Source organism: Nerophis lumbriciformis, linkage group LG16 (assembly GCF_033978685.3).
Source record: "Nerophis lumbriciformis linkage group LG16, RoL_Nlum_v2.1, whole genome shotgun sequence".
Classification (NCBI taxonomy): Eukaryota; Metazoa; Chordata; class Actinopteri; order Syngnathiformes; family Syngnathidae; genus Nerophis; species Nerophis lumbriciformis.
The window spans coordinates 1,241,292-1,262,500 of NC_084563.2; the positions used below are offsets into that span (position 1 = coordinate 1,241,292).

The 21,209-nt window shown below is 33.1% G+C and overlaps 1 protein-coding gene across 1 annotated transcript in view; it reads left to right on the forward strand.

The window, feature by feature from the left end:
* The window catches only part of fat2 (FAT atypical cadherin 2), a 232,208-nt gene that overhangs the window by 37,045 nt on the left and 173,954 nt on the right, over positions 1 to 21,209 (forward strand). Inside the window, exon 3 of the mRNA XM_061976515.2 lies at positions 9,176 to 9,487. Within this exon, the coding sequence (XP_061832499.1) occupies positions 9,176 to 9,487 (312 nt within the window). The remainder of the gene's footprint in view (positions 1 to 9,175; positions 9,488 to 21,209) is intronic.

Sequence of the window (21,209 nt, forward strand, 5' to 3'; positions counted from 1 at the left end):
GAAGCCGAAACGACAAACGCGCTCGGAGGAGATAATGTTTGAAGAAAGGTGACCGGTTTTTACAAAAATTTTGTTTTGAAGGGGGAATAGCAAACTTCCTGTTGATTTTTGCTGGGGGTTGTCAATTTATGAAATGTAGGTCTAAGTGAGACCTACATAGAAGATTTTGTTTCATGTCTCTCCGACCTTCCCAGTGGGAGTTACAGGCAGTTTTGTCATTTTTTTTCCTTCCGAGGAGCAGTTTTTTTTGCGTTTTATTCAAAAATTGCGGTAGAGCACAATTTTGAGTTTTGGGGTTCGGTTTTTTCATTAAAATACAATTTTCGCCAGTCCTGATGTGTGTGTTCAGTTCGGTGACTTTTGAAGCATGTTAAGGGGGTCAAATTACAGCTCAAAGAGGCAAAAGTGACTGTTTTTAGTACTTTTTTTTGTCTTGAAGGGGGAATTGCCAACTTCCTGTTGATTTTTGCCCAAGGATATACAATTATGAAAACTAGGTCTAAGTCAGACCTACATAGAGGTTTTTGTTTCATGTCTCTCCGAACTTCCTAGTGGGAGTTACAGGCAGTCTAGGTTTTTTTTTTCCTAGGGGGCGCTAGAGCGCAAATTAGATTTTTGGGGTTTGGTTTTTTCATCAAAAGGCAATTTTTGCCAGCCCTGATGTGTGGGTCAAATATGGTGAGTTTTGAAGCATGTTAAGTGGGTCAAATTGCAGCTCAAAGAGGCGGCCGGTATAATAATAATAATAAAACCTTAGAAATTCAATAGGTCCTTATGTCCCATTGTATAAGGACTCTCTTTGAGAGTCCTTATACAATGGGCCATGCGGGCCCTAATAAAACCTTAGAAATTCAATAGGTCCTTATGTCCCATTGCATAAGGACTCCCTTTGGGAGTCCTTATGCAATGGGCCATGCGGGCCCTAATAAAACCTTAGAAATTCAATAGGTCCTTATGTCCCATTAATGGGCCATGCGGGCCCTAACTAGGACATTTTGATGGACCTGCTATTTGTGAAAAAAGTGAGCCACAGAGCTAGCCTAAAACAGTAGCATGTTTACACAAAAATGGTAACACGTAGCATGTGTGCTAACGATAGCATGATGACAGTCAGCATGTGTCATAATATACCAAGTTATACGTCTCCAAGGTATAGGCTGCAGAAATAGACCCAAAAAAAAGTATAATTGGTAGAAAAAGTTAGCATGCTTAAGTTAGGTTGCTAGCATGCTATCGTTTGCATGCTAACAGGTAACAAGTTTCACATACCAAGGTTAATGACCCTGGGTAAAACGGTTGCAAAACTAGCTAAAAAAAGTTAGCATGCTAATGTTAGCAAAGAAAGTTAGCACTTTAATTTTAGCATACTTACGTTTGCATGCTAACAGTTTACAAGTGTCACGTTGTAAGTTATACGACTCTATAAATGGGTGCAAAACCAGCTCAAAAAGTTAGCGTGCTAATTTTAGCATGCTAGCAAGCTAATGGTAGCATGCTATCAGTTAGCATGTGTCACATACCAAGTTATATCACTGTAAGGCTGTCTAAGTAGGGAAAGAAACGTAAAGTTAGCTAAAAAGTTAACCAGAAACCTGAGGGTTGCAGGTTCGTACTTGTCATCCAAATCGCTGCCGTTGTGCCCTTGGGCAGGACACTTCACCCTTGCCCCCAGTGCTGCTCACACTGGTGAACGAATGATAGGTGGAGGTCGGAGGGGCCGTAGGCGCAAACTGGCAGGCACGCTTCCGTCAGTCTAGCCCAGGGCAACTGTAGCTTACCACCACCACCAGGTGTGAATGAATGATGGCTTCCCACTTCTCTGTGATGAATTACTATATACATCTAATCCATTGTTATTATTATTAATACATATGTTAAAAAAAAATCTGATATTGTTTCATCAATATTCATCCATAACTTTGAGTTCAGCAAATAAAGAAAGAACAAAATAAATAAATAAAGACTAACAATAACTGCGTTTGAATAGGGACGATACAGTTCAACATAGTTCCAAAAATTGTATGCAACTGATGTGTTGTACACGGAGTTTATAGAAATATTAAATGAAATAAATAACAAAATAAATAAAATAATATGGTTTCATCGGTATTTGTCCATAATCGTATGAGTTATGTTGCGAAAAAATGAACTAACCAAATAAATACCGAACAAAATAAGGAAATACATAAACAATGAAATAAATAAATAAATACATATCGAAATATAAATACATAGCGAAATGAAGAAAGAACAAAATAAATAAACAAAGAATAAATATAATTTTATTTGAATAGGGATAATACAGTTCAACATAGTTCCAAAAAAATGTATGCAACTGATGTGTTGTACACAGATTTATAGAGATATTGCATGAAATAAATAACAAAATAACTGAACACATAACAAAATAAATAAAATAATATGGTTTCATCAGTATTTGTCCATAATCGTATGAGTTATGTTGCGAAAAAATGAACTAACCAAATAAATACCGAACAAAATAAGGAAATACATAAACAATGAAATAAATAAATAAATACATATCGAAATATAAATACATAGCGAAATGAAGAAAGAACAAAATAAATAAACAAAGAATAAATATAATTTTATTTGAATAGGGATAATACAGTTCAACATAGTTCCAAAAAAATTTATGCAACTGATGTGTTGTACACAGATTTATAGAGATATTGCATGAAATAAATAACAAAATAACTGAACACATAACAAAATAAATAAAATAATATGGTTTCATCAGTATTTGTCCATAATCGTATGAGTTATGTTGCGAAAAAATGAACTAACCAAATAAATACCGAACAAAATAAGGAAATACATAAACAATGAAATAAATAAATAAATACATATCGAAATATAAATACATAGCGAAATGAAGAAAGAACAAAATAAATAAACAAAGAATAAATATAATTTTATTTGAATAGGGATAATACAGTTCAACATAGTTCCAAAAAAATTTATGCAACTGATGTGTTGTACACAGATTTATAGAGATATTGCATGAAATAAATAACAAAATAACTGAACACATAACAAAATAAATAAAATAATATGGTTTCATCAGTATTTGTCCATAATTGCATGAGTTATATTATGTAAATTAACTAACTAAATAAATACCGAACAAAATAAGGAAATAAATAAACAATGAAATAAATACATAGTCAAATGAAGAAAGAACAAAATAAATAACTAAAGAATAAATATGATTTTATTTCAATAGCGACGATACAGTTTGAAATAGTTCCAAAATAATTAATGCAACTGATGTGCTGTACACAGAGTTTATGGAAATATTGAATTAAATAAATAACAAAATAACACATAACAAAATAAATAAAATAATATGATTTCATCAGTATTTGTCCATAATCGTATGAGTTATGTTGCAAAAAATTAACTAACAAAATAAGGTAATAAATAAACAATGAAATAAATAAATACATATCGAAATATATAGATATACATAGCTAAATGAAGAAAGAACAAAATAAATAAATGAATAAAAAATATAATTTTATTTGAATAGGGACGATACAGTTTGACATAGTTCCAAAATAATGAATGCAGCTGATGTGCTGTACACAGAGTTTATAGAAATATTGAATTCAATAAATAGACAAATAACTGAACACATAACAAAAAAATAAAATAATATGGTTTCATCAGTATTTGTCCATAATCGTATGAGTTATGTTGCGAAAAAATGAACTAACTAAATAAATACCGAACAAAATAAGGAATAAATAAACAATGAAATAAATAAATAAATACATAGCGAAATGAAGAAAGAACTAAATAAATAAATAAAGAATAAATATAATTTTATTTCAATAGGGATGATACAGTTTGACATAGTTCCAAAATAATGAATGCAACTGATGTGCTGTACACAGAGTTTATGGAAATATTGAATTAAATAAATAGCCAAAAAACCAAACACATTACGAAATAAATAATCCAATATGGTTTCCTCAAAATCCGCCTACAACTTTTTGAGTTATGCTGCGAATGAACGATCTCACTTCACTAAGTAAATAAATAAAGGGAAAAAAATAAAGTAACGGAACAAATAAATCAATAATGTGGTGTTGACGCAGGGTTTATGGACCATCTTACATCTTACCCACAATCAAAATGTTCTGCATTTAATTTCTTTACACTTAATTTTTATGATACTGAGTTTTTTTTTACACTGAATTTATGTACACTGATTTTTTTATTACACTAAATGTTTCTGTACCAAAAAATGTTCACACAATTTTTCTGTACACATTTTTTTTACACTGAATTTTTGCACACTGATTTTTTTTACACTCAATTGTTTTACACTCATTTTGCGGTACTGTTTTTTTTTTTACACTAAATGATTCTCCAACAAAAAATGTTCACATTTTTCTGCACACATTTTTTTACACTGAATTTTTGCACACTGATTTTTTTTTACACTCAATTGTTTTACACTCATTTTTTGATACTGATTTTTTTTTTTTACACTAAATGATTCTCCACCAAAAAATGTTCACAACATTTTTCTGCACACACTTGTTTACACTGAATTTTTGTACACTGATTTTTTTTTACACTAAATGTTCTGCATTTAATTTTTTTACACTTAATTTTTATGATACTGAGTTTTTTTACACTGAATTTTTTTACACTGATTTTTTTTACACTCAATTGTTTTACACTAATTTTTCGATACTAATTTTTTTTACACTAAATGATTCTGCACCAAAAAATGTTCACAACATTTTTCTGCACACATTTTTTTTACACTGAATTTTTGCACACTGATTTTTTTTTTACACTCAATTGTTTTACACTCATTTTTTGATACTGATTTTTTTTTTACACTAAATGATTCTCCACCAAAAAATGTTCACATTTTTCTGCACACACTTGTTTACACTGAATATTCGTATACTGATTTTTTTTACACTAAATGTTCTGCATTTAATTTTTTTACACTTTATTTTTATGATACTGAGGTTTTTTTTTACACATTATTTTTATGATACTGAGTTTTTGTTTACACTGAATTCATGTACACTGAATTTTTTTTTTACACTAAATGTTTCTGCACCAAAAAAAGTTTCGCACAATTTTTCGGCACACATTTGCACTGAATTTTTGCACACTGATTTTTTTTACACTCAATTATTTTACACTTATTTTTCGATACTGGTTTTGATTTACAATGAATTTTTGTACACTGATTTTTTTTGTTACATTAAATGTTCTGCATTTAATTGTTTTACACTGAATTTATGTACACTGATTTTTTTGACACTAAATGTTGCTGCACCAAAAAAAAATTTACAAAATTTTTCTGCACACATTTTTTTACACTGAATTTTTGTACACTGATTTTTTTTTTTACACTACATTTTCTGCATTTAATTTTTTTACACTTAATATTTATAATACTGAGTTTTTTTTACACTGAATTTTTGTACACTGATTTTTTTTTACACTACATTTTTTGCATTTAATTTTTTACACTTAATTTTTTGATACGCAGTTTTTTACACTGAATGTATGTACACAAATTTTTTCCTTCTTGCATGCAACAAACATGCAAAATGTCCTTCTTGCATGCAACAAACTAGCACCAGACCAAAACAGGAACTGACCAAAATAAGAGCATGTTGACATGCAACATTTCCAGTGTGTCAAATTTACATCTTTAGCAGCGAGTCTTTTCCAATAATAGCACACAAAGTGTGTTTTTCTCTCCTGAAGGCCTCGGTGCACCTGATCCTGTTCCTGGGACAGGCTGACACAGGCGTGTTTACACAACACGATATTTGTTCCTTGGGGCTCGGACAAGGTGGCCTGTCTATTTTCCCGTCAGCAGAGGAGCCCCCGCGACCCCTCAGTAAATCATGGAACATTCCATTAGCCCGCCGCTGCACTTACAGCTCAGATAAAATCAGGGCAAATTGAGTTCTCCGCCAAACAGGAGCGATCCTCGGGGGGGGGAAAGACTGTCATTTCTCTCAGGACTCCAACACGTCATCACAGGAATATCATGAAGACGTTTGATTGATGTTGGGCTTTTTAACACTTCAGAAATTGTTGTTGATTTGTGTCTTTGTTACAGGAATTGACACTGAATTTATGTAAGGGAACACATTTTTTTAAATTAAAATTAGGCTGACAATTTCATTTAACTGAATTAAAAATTGCGAGCAAAATGTGTGTATTTAGAAATGTATTTTGTTTAAATACAGTGTTTTAAAATTCAGTGCAAAAAAAAAATTGTTAGAAAATTCAATGTTTCTGCACCAAAAAAATTACACAGAATTTTTCTGCACACATTTTTATACACAGAATTTTAGTACACTGATTTTTTTTAAACTCAATTGTTTAATACTCATTTTTCGATACTGATTTTTTTTTTTACACTAAATGTTTCTGCAACAAAAAATGTTCACAGAATTTTTTTACACAGAATTTTCTTAGTGATTTTTTTTTACACTAAATTTTCTGCATTGAATTTTTTTACAATTATTTTTTATGATACTGAGGTTTTTTTACACTGAATTTATGTACACTGATTTTTTTTTTTACACTAAATGTTTCTGCACCAAATATTCTTTACAGAATTTTTCCGCACACATTTTTATACACAGAATTTTAGTACACTGATTTTTTTAAACTCAATTGTTTTACACTCATTTTTCGATACTGATTTTTTTTTTTTACACTAAATGTTTCTGCAACAAAAAATGTTCACAGAATTTTTCTGCACACATTTTTTTACACAGAATTTTCGTACAGTGATTTTTTTTTTTTACACTAAATTTTCTGCATTGAATTTTTTTACAATTATTTTTTATGATACTGAGGTTTCTTTACACTGAATTTATGTACACTGATTTTTTTTTTACACTAAATGTTTCTGCACCAAATATTTTTTACAGAATTTTTCCGCACACATTTTTATACACAGAATTTTAGTACACTGATTTTTTTTAAACTCAATTGTTTTACACTCATTTTTAGATACTGATTTTTTTTTACACTAAATGTTTCTGCAATAAAAAATGTTCACAGAATTTTTCTGCACACATTTTCTTACACAGAATCTTCTTAGTGATTTTTTTTACACTAAATTTTCTGCATTGAATTTTTTTACAATTATTTTTTATGATACTGAGTTTTTTTTTACACTGAATTTATGTACACTGATCTTTTTTTTACACTAAATGTTTCTGCACCAAATATTTTTCACTGAATTTTTCCGCACACATTTTCTTTACACTGAATTTTTGCACATTGATTTTTTTTACACAAAATTTTCCGCACTGAATTTTTTTTACACTTAATTTTTCGATACTGATTTTTTTTTTTTTACACTAAATGTTTCTGCAACAAAAAATGTTTACAGAATTTTTCTGCACACATTTTTTTACACAGAATTTTCTTAGTGATTTTTTTTTTTACACTAAATTTTCTGCATTGAATTTTTTTTACAATTATTTTTTTATGATACTGAGGTTTTTTTTACACTGAATTTATGTACACTGATTTTTTTTACACTAAATGTTTCTGCACCAAATATTTTTCACTGAATTTTTCTGCACACATTTTTATACACAGAATTTTAGTACACTGATTTTTTTTAAACTGAATTGTTTTACACTCATTTTTCGATACTGATTTTTTTTTTACACTAAATGTTTCTGCAACAAAAAATGTTCACAGAATTTTTCTGCACACATTTTTTTACACAGAATTTTCTTAGTGATTTTTTTTTTACACTAAATTTTCTGCATTGAATTTTTTTACAATTATTTTTTATGATACTGAGGGGTTTTTTACACTGAATTTATGTACACTGATTTTTTTTACACTAAATGTTTCTGCACCAAATATTTTTCACTGAATTTTTCTGCACACATTTTTATACACAGAATTTTAGTACACTGATTTTTTTTAAACTCAATTGTTTTACACTCATTTTTCGATACTGATTTTTTTTTTTTACACTAAATGTTTCTGCAACAAAAAATGTTCACAGAATTTTTCTGCACACATTTTTTTACACAGAATTTTCTTAGTGATTTATTTTTTTACACTAAATTTTCTGCATTGATTTTTTTTACAATTATTTTTTTATGATACTGAGGTTTTTTTTACACTGAATTTATGTACACTGATTTTTTTTTTACACTAAATGTTTCTGCACCAAATATTTTTCACTGAATTTTTCTGCACACATTTTTATACACAGAATTTTAGTACACTGATTTTTTTTAAACTCAATTGTTTTACACTCATTTTTAGATACTGATTTTTTTTTTTACACTAAATGTTTCTGCAATAAAAAATGTTCACAGAATTTTTCTGCACACATTTTTTTACACAGAATCGTCTTAGTGATTTTTTTTTTTACACTAAATTTTCTGCATTGAATTTTTTTACAATTATTTTTTATGATACTGAGTTTTTTTTTACACTGAATTTATGTACACTGATCTTTTTTTTACACTAAATGTTTCTGCACTAAATATTTTTCACTGAATTTTTCCGCACACATTTTTTTTACACTGAATTTTTGCACATTGATTTTTTTTACACAAAATTTTCCGCACTGAATTTTTTTTACACTTAATTTTTCGATACTGATTTTTTTTTTTTACACTAAATGTTTCTGCAACAAAAAATGTTCACAGAATTTTTCTGCACACATTTTTTTTACACAGAATTTTCTTAGTGATTTTTTTTTACACTAAATTTTCTGCATTGAATTTTTTTACAATTATTTTTTTGATACTGAGGTTTTTTTTACACTGAATTTATGTACACTGATTTTTTTTTTTACACTAAATGTTTCTGCACCAAATATTTTTCACTGAATTTTTCCGCACACATTTTTTTTACACTGAATTTTTGCACACTGATTTTTTTTACACAAAATTTTCCGCACTGAATATTTTTTACTCTTAATTTTTCAATACTGATTTTTTTTGCACTAAATGATTCTGCACCAAAAAAAATCACAGAATTTTTCTACACAGAATTTTTTGCATTGAATTTTTTTACACTTCCTGATAATAACCAGTTTGTGCAGAGAAATAATCCTTGGCTTTTATGTTTTCCATGGACAATCCCCAAACTCCTCACACTTTGTGTCCGACAGGAGTGATCCGAACGACTCGGGTATTAGATCGTGAGAAGGTTCCTCACTACTGGCTTTCTGTCTACGCCACCGACCTGGGAACCGAGCCTCTGTCCTCGTGGACGCACGTCTTCTTGGAGGTTCTGGATGTCAACGACAACACTCCAGAGCTTTCCCAGCCGGTCTACTTCGCCTCGGTCCAGGAGAACGTGGCAGGGGTCAAGTCTGTCATCCGGGTGTCGGCCACAGACCTGGATGTGGCCTCCGAGGACAAGCTGTCATTCCGGATTCCAGAATCTCATCAGACGTACTTCGACATTGACGCCAAAACAGGTAAGTCGCGTACAGGAAGTGGTTTTGTTGTCATCACTATCACAACATTACTGTATGACATTAAAACATGCACACACCGACTTCCTGTGCAGTGCAAAGTGAGTTTCAAGATAAAAGCATGGCAGTATTTGCCTGAATTCCACCACATAGTTTGCAAATGCGAACGACAGGTGTAAACATGTCTGCCCAACTTTTAACTGACAAAAGTAATCCAAATAAACCAAGCTATTTATTATTAACGGTCTGTTATGAACTTATGCTGACTTTAAGTGGAGAGGTAATTGTTTTCTTTATGGTCAAATTGCTTTAATCTCCTTTCTAATGAGTTCAATTTTCTTATTAAAGAAATTCATAAAGTCATCTGCCGAGTGAGTGGAGCTACCGGGAGGTGTCCCCTGTTGGGTTAGCGATGCTACTGTAGTGAACAAATATTTAGGATTGTTTTTGTTGAGGCGGATGATATTTGAGTAATATTTAGCTTTAGCTAAGATAAGCATGCGTTTATAAATTATTAAACTATCACTCCATGCTTGATGGAAAACCTCAAGTTTAGTCGCGCGCCATTTGCGTTCCAGCTTTCTACTGTCAATAAGTGGACCTTGGAGTGTTGTGTTTTCCCGGAATGCAAAGGAAACATGCAATTTGTCCTTCTTGCATGCGACAAACATGCAATTTGTCCTTCTTGCATGCGACAAACATGCAATTTGTCCTTCTTGCATGCAACAAACATGCAATTTGTCCTTTTTGCATGCAACAAACATGCAATGTGTCCTTTTTGCATGCAACAAACATGCAATTTGTCCTTCTTGCATGCGACAAACATGCAATTTGTCCTTCTTGCATGCGACAAACATGCAATGTGTCCTTTTTGCATGCAACAAACATGCAATGTGTCCTTTTTGCATGCAACAAACATGCAATGTGTCCTTTTTGCATGCAACAAACATGCAATTTGTCCTTCTTGCATGCAACAAACATGCAATTTGTCCTTCTTGCATGTGACAAACATGCAATTTGTCCTTATTGCATGCGACAAACATGTAATTTGTCCTTCTTGTATGCGACAAACATGCAATTAGTCCTTCTTGCATGCAACAAACATGCAATTTGTCCTTTTTGCATGCGACAAACATGCAACATGTCCTTCTAGCATGCGACAAACATGCAACATGTCCTTATTGCATGCGACAAACATGCAAATTGTCCTTCTTGCATGCAACAAACATGCAATTTGTCCTTCTTGCATGCGACAAACATGCAATTTGTCCTTCTTGCATGCGACAAACATGCAATTTGTCCTTCTTGCATGCGACAAACATGTAATTTGTCCTTCTTGCATGCGACAAACATGCAATGTGTCCTTTTTGCATGCGACAAACATGCAACATGTCCTTCTAGCATGCGACAAACATGCAAATTGTCCTTCTTGCATGCAACAAACATGCACATGTCCTTATTGCATGCAACAAACATGCAATTTGTCCTTCTTGCATGCGACAAACATGCAATTTGTCCTTCTTGCATGCGACAAACATGCAATTAGTCCTTCTTGCATGCGACAAACATGCAAGTTGTCCTTCTTGCATGTGACAAACATGCAATTTGTCCTTCTTGCATGCGACAAACATGCAATTTGTCCTTCTTGCATGTGACAAACATGCAATTTGTCCTTCTTGCATGCGACAAACATGCAATTTGTCCTTCTTGCATGCGACAAACATGTAATTTGTCCTTCTTGCATGCGACAAACATGCAATTTGTCCTTCTTGCATGCGACAAACATGCAATTTGTCCATTTTGCATGTGACAAACATGCAATTTGTCCTTTTTGCAGGCGACAAACATGCAAAATGTCCTTCTAGCATGCAACAAACGTGCAAAATGTCCTTCTTGCATGCAACAAACATGTAAAATGTCCTTCTTGCATGCAACAAACATGCAAAATGTCCTTCTTGCATGCGGCAAACATGCAACATGTCCTTCTTGCATGCGACAAACATGCAATTTGTCCTTTTTGCATGCGACAAACATGCAATTTGTCCTTCTTGCATGTGAAAAACATGCAATTTGTCCTTCTTGCATGCAACAAACATGCAATTTGTCCTTCTTGCATGCGACAAACGTGCAATTTGTCCTTCTTGCATGCGACAAACATGCAATTTGTCCTTTTTGCATGCGACAAACATGCAATTTGTCCTTCTTGCATGCGACAAACATGCAAAATGTCCTTCTAGCATGCAACAAACATGCAACATGTCCTTATTGCATGCGACAAACATGCAATTTGTCCTTTTTGCATGCGACAAACATGCAAAATGTCCTTCTAGCATGCAACAAACATGCAACATGTCCTTATTGCATGCGACAAACATGCAACAGGTACTTCGTGCATGCGACAAACATGCAATTTGTCCTTCTTGCATGCAACAAACATGCAATTTGTCCTTCTTGCATGCGACAAACATGTAATTTGTCCTTCTTGCATGTGACAAACATGCAATTTGTCCTTCTTGCATGCGACAAACATGTAATTTGTCCTTCTTGCATGCGACAAACATGCAATTTGTCCTTCTTACATGCGACAAACATGCAATTTGTCCTTCTTGCATGCGACAAACATGCAATTTGTCCTTCTTGCATGCAACAAACATGCAATTTGTCCTTTTTGCATGTGACAAACATGCAATTTGTCCTTCTTGCATGCGGCAAACATGCAAATTGTCCTTCTTGCATGCAACAAACATGCACATGTCCTTATTACATGCAACAAACATGCAATTTGTCCTTCTTGCATGCAACAAACATGCAATTTGTCCTTCTTGCATGCGACAAACATGCAATTTGTCCTTCTTGCATGCGACAAACATGCAATTTGTCCTTATTGCATGTGACGAACATGTAATTTGTCCTTATTGCATGCGACAAACATGCAATTTGTCCTTTTTGCATGCGACAAACATGCAATTTGTCCTTCTTGCATGTGACAAACATGCAATGTGTCCTTCTTGCATGCGACAAACATGCAATTTGTCCTTCTTGCATGCAACAAACGTGCAATTTGTCCTTTTTGCATGCGACAAACATGCAAAATGTCCTTCTTGCATGCGGCAAACATGCAATTTGTCTTTCTTGCATGCGACAAACATGCAATTTGTCCTTTTTGCATGCGACAAACATGCAAAATATCCTTCTTGCATGCGGCAAACATGCAATTTGTCCTTTTTGCATGCAACAAACATGCAATTTGTCCTTTTTGCATGCAACAAACATGCAATTTGTCCTTCTTACATGCGACAAACATGTAATTTGTCCTTCTTGCATGTGACAAACATGCAATTTGTCCTTTTTGCATGCAACAAACATGCAATTTGTCCTTCTTGCATGCGACAAACATGCAATTTGTCCTTCTTGCATGCGACAAACATGCAATTTGTCCTTATTGCATGCAACAAACATGCAATTTGTCCTTCTTGCATGCGACAAACATGCAAAATGTCCTTTTTGCATGCGACAAACATGCAAAATGTCCTTCTAGAATGCAACAAACATGCAATTTGTCCTTCTTGCATGCAACAAACATGTAAAATGTCCTTCTTGCATGCAACAAACATGCAAAATGTCCTTCTTGCATGCGGCAAACATGCAAATTGTCCTTCTTGCATTCAACAAACATGTACATGTCCTTCCTTATTGCATGCGACAAACATGCAAAATGTCCTTCTTGCATGCAACAAACATGTAAAATGTCCTTCTTGTATGCAACAAACATGCAATTTGTCCTTCTTGTATGCGACAAACATGCAATGTGTCCTTCTTGCATGCAACAAACATGCAACAGGTCCTTCGTGCATGCGACAAACATGCAATTTGTCCTTCTTGCATGCAACAAACATGCAACAGGTCCTTCGTGCATGCGACAAACCTGCAAAGCGAGGCGAGCGTGGTGCTGACAAGTGAGTCGGGTCCAGCGCCAGGCTGCGACATGTCAGCGGGCCAGCATGCAGGCAGACAAACAAACATAGAGGAAGTAACAAGATGCCACTTTAAAGAGGTGTGGACTGGAATGTGAGTTGCACAAGTGTGATGTGACTTGGGATGTCACGCACCTTCTGAGGACGCCAGGACCGCCTCTCAAACATGGAGCTGACCCCAAAGTCATTTGTCTTCACGCTAATAGACAACATTATTTAACAGGGCTAGGTAGTAACGCTAACGTTATATTTACTTAAGTATCTCTTTGGAAATATTGTACTTGCCAGAGTAGTTTTAATGCGACATACTTTAGAGGATCCATCCATCCATTTTCTACCATTTGGATGTTTTTCTTTACTTTTATATACGCTACTTTTACTGCGTTACATTGAGTTTCAGTCCGATCGTTACATTTATTTACATCACAACTATTTTTGATCTATTAATTAAGGCTTGCAAAGACAAATTCAATTAAAAAATAAATAAAAAAATGTATTAAACAACAAACATAGATGAATAATTCACACAGCAGTCAAGCACTTTCAACTACAAGGAAAGAAAACAAAAGCAAATACAGATAAGAGTATTAAATATTAATAAATAATAATATATATTTTTTGTTGTTTCTCATGTACACTCTCACACACACACTTGTACAGTATCACACAACACACACTTGTACAGTATCACACACACACACATGTACACTCTCACACACACACTTGTACAGTATCACACACACACACATGTACACTCTCACACACACATGTACACTCTCCCACACACACGTATGTACACTCTCTCACACACACACACACACATGTACAGTATCACACACACACATGTACACTCTCACACACACACACATATACACTCTCACACACACACATGTACAGTATCTCACACACACATGTACACTCTCTCACACACACACATATACACTCTCACACACACATGTACAGTATCACACACACATGTACACTCTCACACACACACATGTACACTCTCACACACACACACACACACATGTACAGTATCACACACACACATGTACACTCTCTCACACACACACATATACACTCTCACACACACACACATGTACAGTATCACACACACATGTACACTCTCACACACACACATGTACACTCTCACACACACACACACACACACACGTACAGTATCACACACACACATGTACACTCCCACACACACACACACACACACACACACACACACACACACACACACACACACACATGTACAGTATCACACACACACATGTACACTCTCACATTCGACACACATGTACAGTATCACACACACACGTACAGTATCACACACACACATGTACACTCTCACATTCCACACACACATGTACAGTATCACACACAAACATGTACACTCTCTCACACACGCACACACACACACATACATGTACAGTATCACACACACACATGTACACTCTCACATTCGACACACACATGTACAGTATCACACACACACGTACAGTATCACACACACACACGTACAGTATCACACACACACATGTACACTCTCACATTCCACACACACATGTACAGTATCACACACAAACATGTACACTCTCTCACACACGCACACACACACACACATGTACAGTATCACACACACACGTACAGTATCACACACACACGTACAGTATCACACACACACATGTACACTCTCACATTCCACACACATGTACACTCTCACATTCCACACACACATGTACAGTATCACACACACACACATATTTACACTCTCACATTCCACACACACATGTACAGTATCACACACACATGTACAGTATCACACACACACGTACAGTATCACACACACACACATGTACACTCTCACATTCCACACACACATGTAGAGTATCACACACAAACATGCACACTCTTTCACACACGCACACACACACACATGTACAGTATCACACACACACATGTACACTCTCACATTCCACACACACATGTACAGTATCACACACAAACATGTACACTCTCTCACACACCCACCCACACACACATGTACAGTATCACACACACACATACAGTATCACACACACACATATTTACACTCTCACATTCCACACACACATGTACAGTATCACACACAAACATGTACACTCTCTCACACATGCACACACACACACACACGTACAGTATCACACACACACATTTACACTCTCACACACACACAAATGTACTGTATCACACACACACACACACACACACATGCACACTCTCACACACACATGTACACTCTCTCTCACGCACACACACACGTACAGTATCACACACACACATGCACACTCTCTCACACACACACACATGTACAGTATCACACACACACATGCACACTCTCTCACACACACACACACGTACACTCTCACACACACTTGTACAGTATCACACACACACTTGTACAATATCACACACACACATGTACACTCTCACTCTCACACACACATGTACAGTATTACACACACACACACATGTACACTCTCACACACACTTGTACAATATCACACACACACATGTACACTCTCACACACACATGTACAGTATCACACACACTTGTACAATATCACACACACACATGTACACTCTCACACACACATGTACAGTATCACACACACTTGTACAATATCACACACACACATGTACACTCTCACACACACATGTACAGTATCACACACACTTGTACAATATCACACACACACATGTACACTCTCACACACACATGTACAGTATCACACACACATGTACAGTATCTCACACACACACATGTACACTCTCACACACACTTGTACAATATCACACACACATGTACAGTATCTCTCACACACACATATACACTCTCACACACACACACATACATGTACAGTATCACACACACATGTACAGTATCACACACACATGTACAGTATGTCACACACACACATGTACACTCTCACACACATGTACAGTATCACACACACATGTACAGTATCACACACACATGTACAGTATCACACACACATGTGCAGTATCACACACACATGTACAGTATCTCACACACATGTGCAGTATCACACACACATGTGCAGTATCACACACACTCTCACATTCCACAAAAAGATGATTGACATCCTCTACAGCTCCACAGATATAACAGCCATCAACCTCCATGTTTTTGATTGATTGATTGATTGATTGATTGAGACTTTTATTAGTAAATTGCACAGTACAGTACATATTCCGTACAATTGACCACTAAATGGTAACACCCCAATACGTTTTTCAACTTCTTTAAGTCGGGGTCCACTTAAATCAATTCAAGTTACATTTAACTATCAAACAATCCTTCTAAGGTTATATTCTATGAATCATTTTAAATTGGATTTCTTTCATTTTGGAAAGAATTGCAAAGACAAATTCAATTGGTCAGCAAGTCATCACGTGACTCAGTTTCACCAATCCGACGTCAGATGCCATTTCACTAATCAAACGGAGCCTGGCAGTCACGTGACTCTGATTGACCAATCCCAGTGAAGCACAGGTGAAGGGGCGAGTAACGAGGGATTGTTTACATGCGCCAAACAAGCACAAGATACATTTAGAAACGCCGAAATAGGTCAGTATATACAAGTATATCATCAAATAGAAAGCTACTTGTTTATTAGTAAGTGCCAGAATGTTCCCGAAGAAGACTAAACCACGTGACATGACGTCAGCACATCCCAACTGGTAAGCAGAAACCTCCTTTAAAAAGTGACGACAAAAGCGATGGTTGTGTATGTGTGTGATGATCCTCATGCCCACAAGTGTCATTTAAACACATTTAAAACATGGCCAACAACACTAAATGGCAGTGGAAAGTCGTACTTATCTGTTAGAACCAGAGCTTGAAAGTTACTAGCGCTAGCCTATTAGCATGTAGCACACTCTTCTTCACATTTCCACAAACAAGCTGAAATGACAACCGTCGCCCCCTAGCGTACGAGAGGTTACACTGCATGTGGCCAACAGTCACATTACAGAGAAGAGCATTGAAAGAAATTATTTAAAAAAGAACTATTAAATTAATTACTCACAAGTTGCTAAATACTTGAGTAGTTTTTTTGTTTTTTTTCACACAATACTCTTACTCAAATAATTATTTTGATGACAACTTTTTACTTTTACTTGAGTCATATTATTATAATGTAGCGGTACTCTTACTTGAGTAGAAATGAAGAATAATAGATTTTATTTGTAAAAAGCACTTTCCATTGAGCAAACAACCTCTACAGTGTATTAAAAAAATAAATAAAAAGATAATGAAAATATAAGAGATGACCGATAATATCGGATAAATGCTTTAAAATTTAATATCGGAAATTATCGGTATCGTTTTTGTTTTTTTATCGGTCATTCTTTTTTTCTTTTTTTTTTTAATAATTAAATCAACATAAAAAACACAAGATACACTTACAATTAGTGCACCAACCCAAAAAAACTTCCTCCTCCATTTACACTCATTCACACTCATTCACAAAAAAGGGTTGTTTCTTTCTGTTATTAATATTCTGGTTCCTACATTAAATATCAATATATATCAATACAGTCCGTAAGCACACATGATTGTGGTCCACTAATAGTTCTAGCCTTTAACAGTTAATTTTACTCATTTTCATTAATTACTAGTTTCTGTGTAACTGTTTTTATATTGTTTTACTTTCTTTTTTATTCAAGATTTTTTTTTTAAATTTATTTATCTTATTTCTTTTTTTTTTTTTTTAAAGGACTTTATCTTCACCATACCTGGTTGTCCAAATTAGGCATAATAATGTGTTAATTTGACTCATTTTCATTAATTACTAGTTTCTATGTAACTGTTTTTATATTGTTTTACTTTCTTTTTTATTCAAGATTTTTTTTTTAAATTTATTTATCTTATTTCTTTTTTTTTTTTTTTTTTTTTTTTTTTAAAAGGACCTTATCTTCACCATACCTGGTTGTCCAAATTAGGCATAATAATGTGTTAATTTTACTAATTTTCATTAATTACTAGATTAGATTAGATTTGAGTAATATTTAGCTTTAGCTAGGATAAGCATGCGTTTATAAATTATTAAAGTATCACTCCATGCTTGATGGAAAACCTCAAGTTTAGTCGCGCGCCATTTGCGTTCCAGCTTTCTACTGTCAATAAGTGGACCTTGGAGTGTTGTGTTTTCCCGGAATGCAAAGGAAACATGCAATTTGTCCTTCTTGCATGCAACAAACATGCAATTTGTCCTTCTTGCATGCAACAAACATGCAATTTGTCCTTCTTGCATGCAACAAACATGCAATTTGTCCTTCTTGCATGCGACAAACATGCAATTTGTCCTTCTTGCATGCGACAAACATGCAATTTGTCCTTTTTGCATGCAACAAACATGCAATTTGTCCTTCTTGCATGCGACAAACATGCAATTTGTCCTTCTTGCATGCAACAAACATGCAATTTGTCCTTCTTGCATGCAACAAACATGCAATTTGTCCTTCTTGCATGCAACAAACATGCAATTTGTCCTTCTTGCATGCAACAAACATGCAATTTGTCCTTCTTGCATGCAACAAACATGCAATTTGTCCTTCTTGCATGCAACAAACATGCAATTTGTCCTTCTTGCATGCGACAAACATGCAATTTGTCCTTCTTGCAAGCGACAAACATGCAATGTGTCCTTTTTGCATGCAACAAACATGCAATTTGTCCTTCTTGCATGCGACAAACATGCAATTTGTCCTTCTTGCATGTGACAAACATGCAATTTGTCCTTCTTGCATGTGACAGACATGCAATTTTTTTTTTTTTTAAAGGACCTTATCTTCACCATACCTGGTTGTCCAAATTAGGCATAATAATGTGTTAATTTTACTCATTTTAATTAATTACTAGTTTCTATGTAACTGTTTTTATATTGTTTTACTTTCTTTTTTATTCAAGATTTTTTTTTAAATTTATTTATCTTATTTTTATTTTTTTTTTTATTTTTTTTTTTTAAAGGACCTTATCTTCACCATACCTGGTTGTCCAAATTAGGCATAATAATGTGTTAATTTTACTCATTTTCATTAATTACTAGTTTCTATGTAACTGTTTTTATATTGTTTTACTTTCTTTTTTATTCAAGATTTTTATTTTTATTTATTTATCTTATTTATTTTTTTATTTTTGAAAAGGACCTTATCTTCACCATACCTGGTTGTCCAAATTAGGCATAATAATGTGTTAATTTTACTCATTTTCATTAATTACTAGTTTCTATGTAACTGTTTTTATATTGTTTTACTTTCTTTTTTATTCAAGATTTTTTTTTTAAATTTATTTATCTTATTTCTTTTTCTTTTTTTTTTCTTTTTTTAAAAAGGACCTTATCTTCACCATACCTGGTTGTCCAAATTAGGCATAATAATGTGTTAATTTTACTCATTTTCATTAATTACTAGTTTCTATGTAACTGTTTTTATATTGTTTTACTTTCTTTTTTATTCAAGATTTTTTTATTAAATTTATTTATCTTATTTCTTTTTTTTTTTTTTTTTTTTAAAAAGGACCTTATCTTCACCATACCTGGTTGTCCAAATTAGGCATAATAATGTGTTAATTTTACTCATTTTCATTAATTACTAGTTTCTATGTAACTGTTTTTATATTGTTTTACTTTCTTTTTTATTCAAGATTTTTTTTTTTATTTATTTATCTTATTTTTTTTTTATTTTTTTTTTATTTTTTAAAAAGGACCTTATCTTCACCATACCTGGTTGTCCATATTAGGCATAATAATGTGTTAATTTTACTCATTTTCATTAATTACTAGTTTCTATGTAACTGTTTTTATATTGTTTTACTTTCTTTTTTATTCAAGATTTTTTTATTAAATTTATTTATCTTATTTCTTTTTTTTTATTTTATTTTTTTTAAAAAGGACCTTATCTTCACCATACCTGGTTGTCCAAATTAGGCATAATAATGTGTTAATTTTACTCATTTTCATTAATTACTAGTTTCTGTGTAACTGTTTTTATATTGTTTTACTTTCTTTTTTATTCAAGATTTTTTTTTTAAATTTATTTATCTTATTTCTTTTTTTTTTTTTTTTTTTTTTTTTTTTAAAAGGACCTTATCTTCACCATACCTGGTTGTCCAAATTAGGCATAATAATGTGTTAATTTTACTCATTTTCATTAATTACTAGTTTCTATGTAACTGTTTTTATATTGTTTTACTTTCTTTTTTATTCAAGATTTTTATTTTTATTTATTTATGTTATTTTTTTTTATTTTTATTTTTTTTTTTAAAAAGGACCTTATCTTCACCATACCTGGTTGTCCAAATTAGGCATAATAATGTGTTAATTTTACTCATTTTCATTAATTACTAGTTTCTATGTAACTGTTTTTATATTGTTTTACTTTCTTTTTTATTCAAGATTTTTTTTTAATTTATTTATCTTATTTATTTTTTTATATTTTTATTTTTAAAAAGGACCTTATCTTCACCATACCTGGTTGTCCAAATTAGGCATAATAATGTGTTAATTTTACTCATTTTCATTAATTACTAGTTTCTATGTAACTGTTTTTATATTGTTTTACTTTCTTTTTTACTCAAGATTTTTTTTTAAATTTATTTATCTTATTTCTTTCTTTTTTTTTTTTTTTTTTGAAGGACCTTATCTTCACCATACCTGGTTGTCCAGATTAGGCATAAT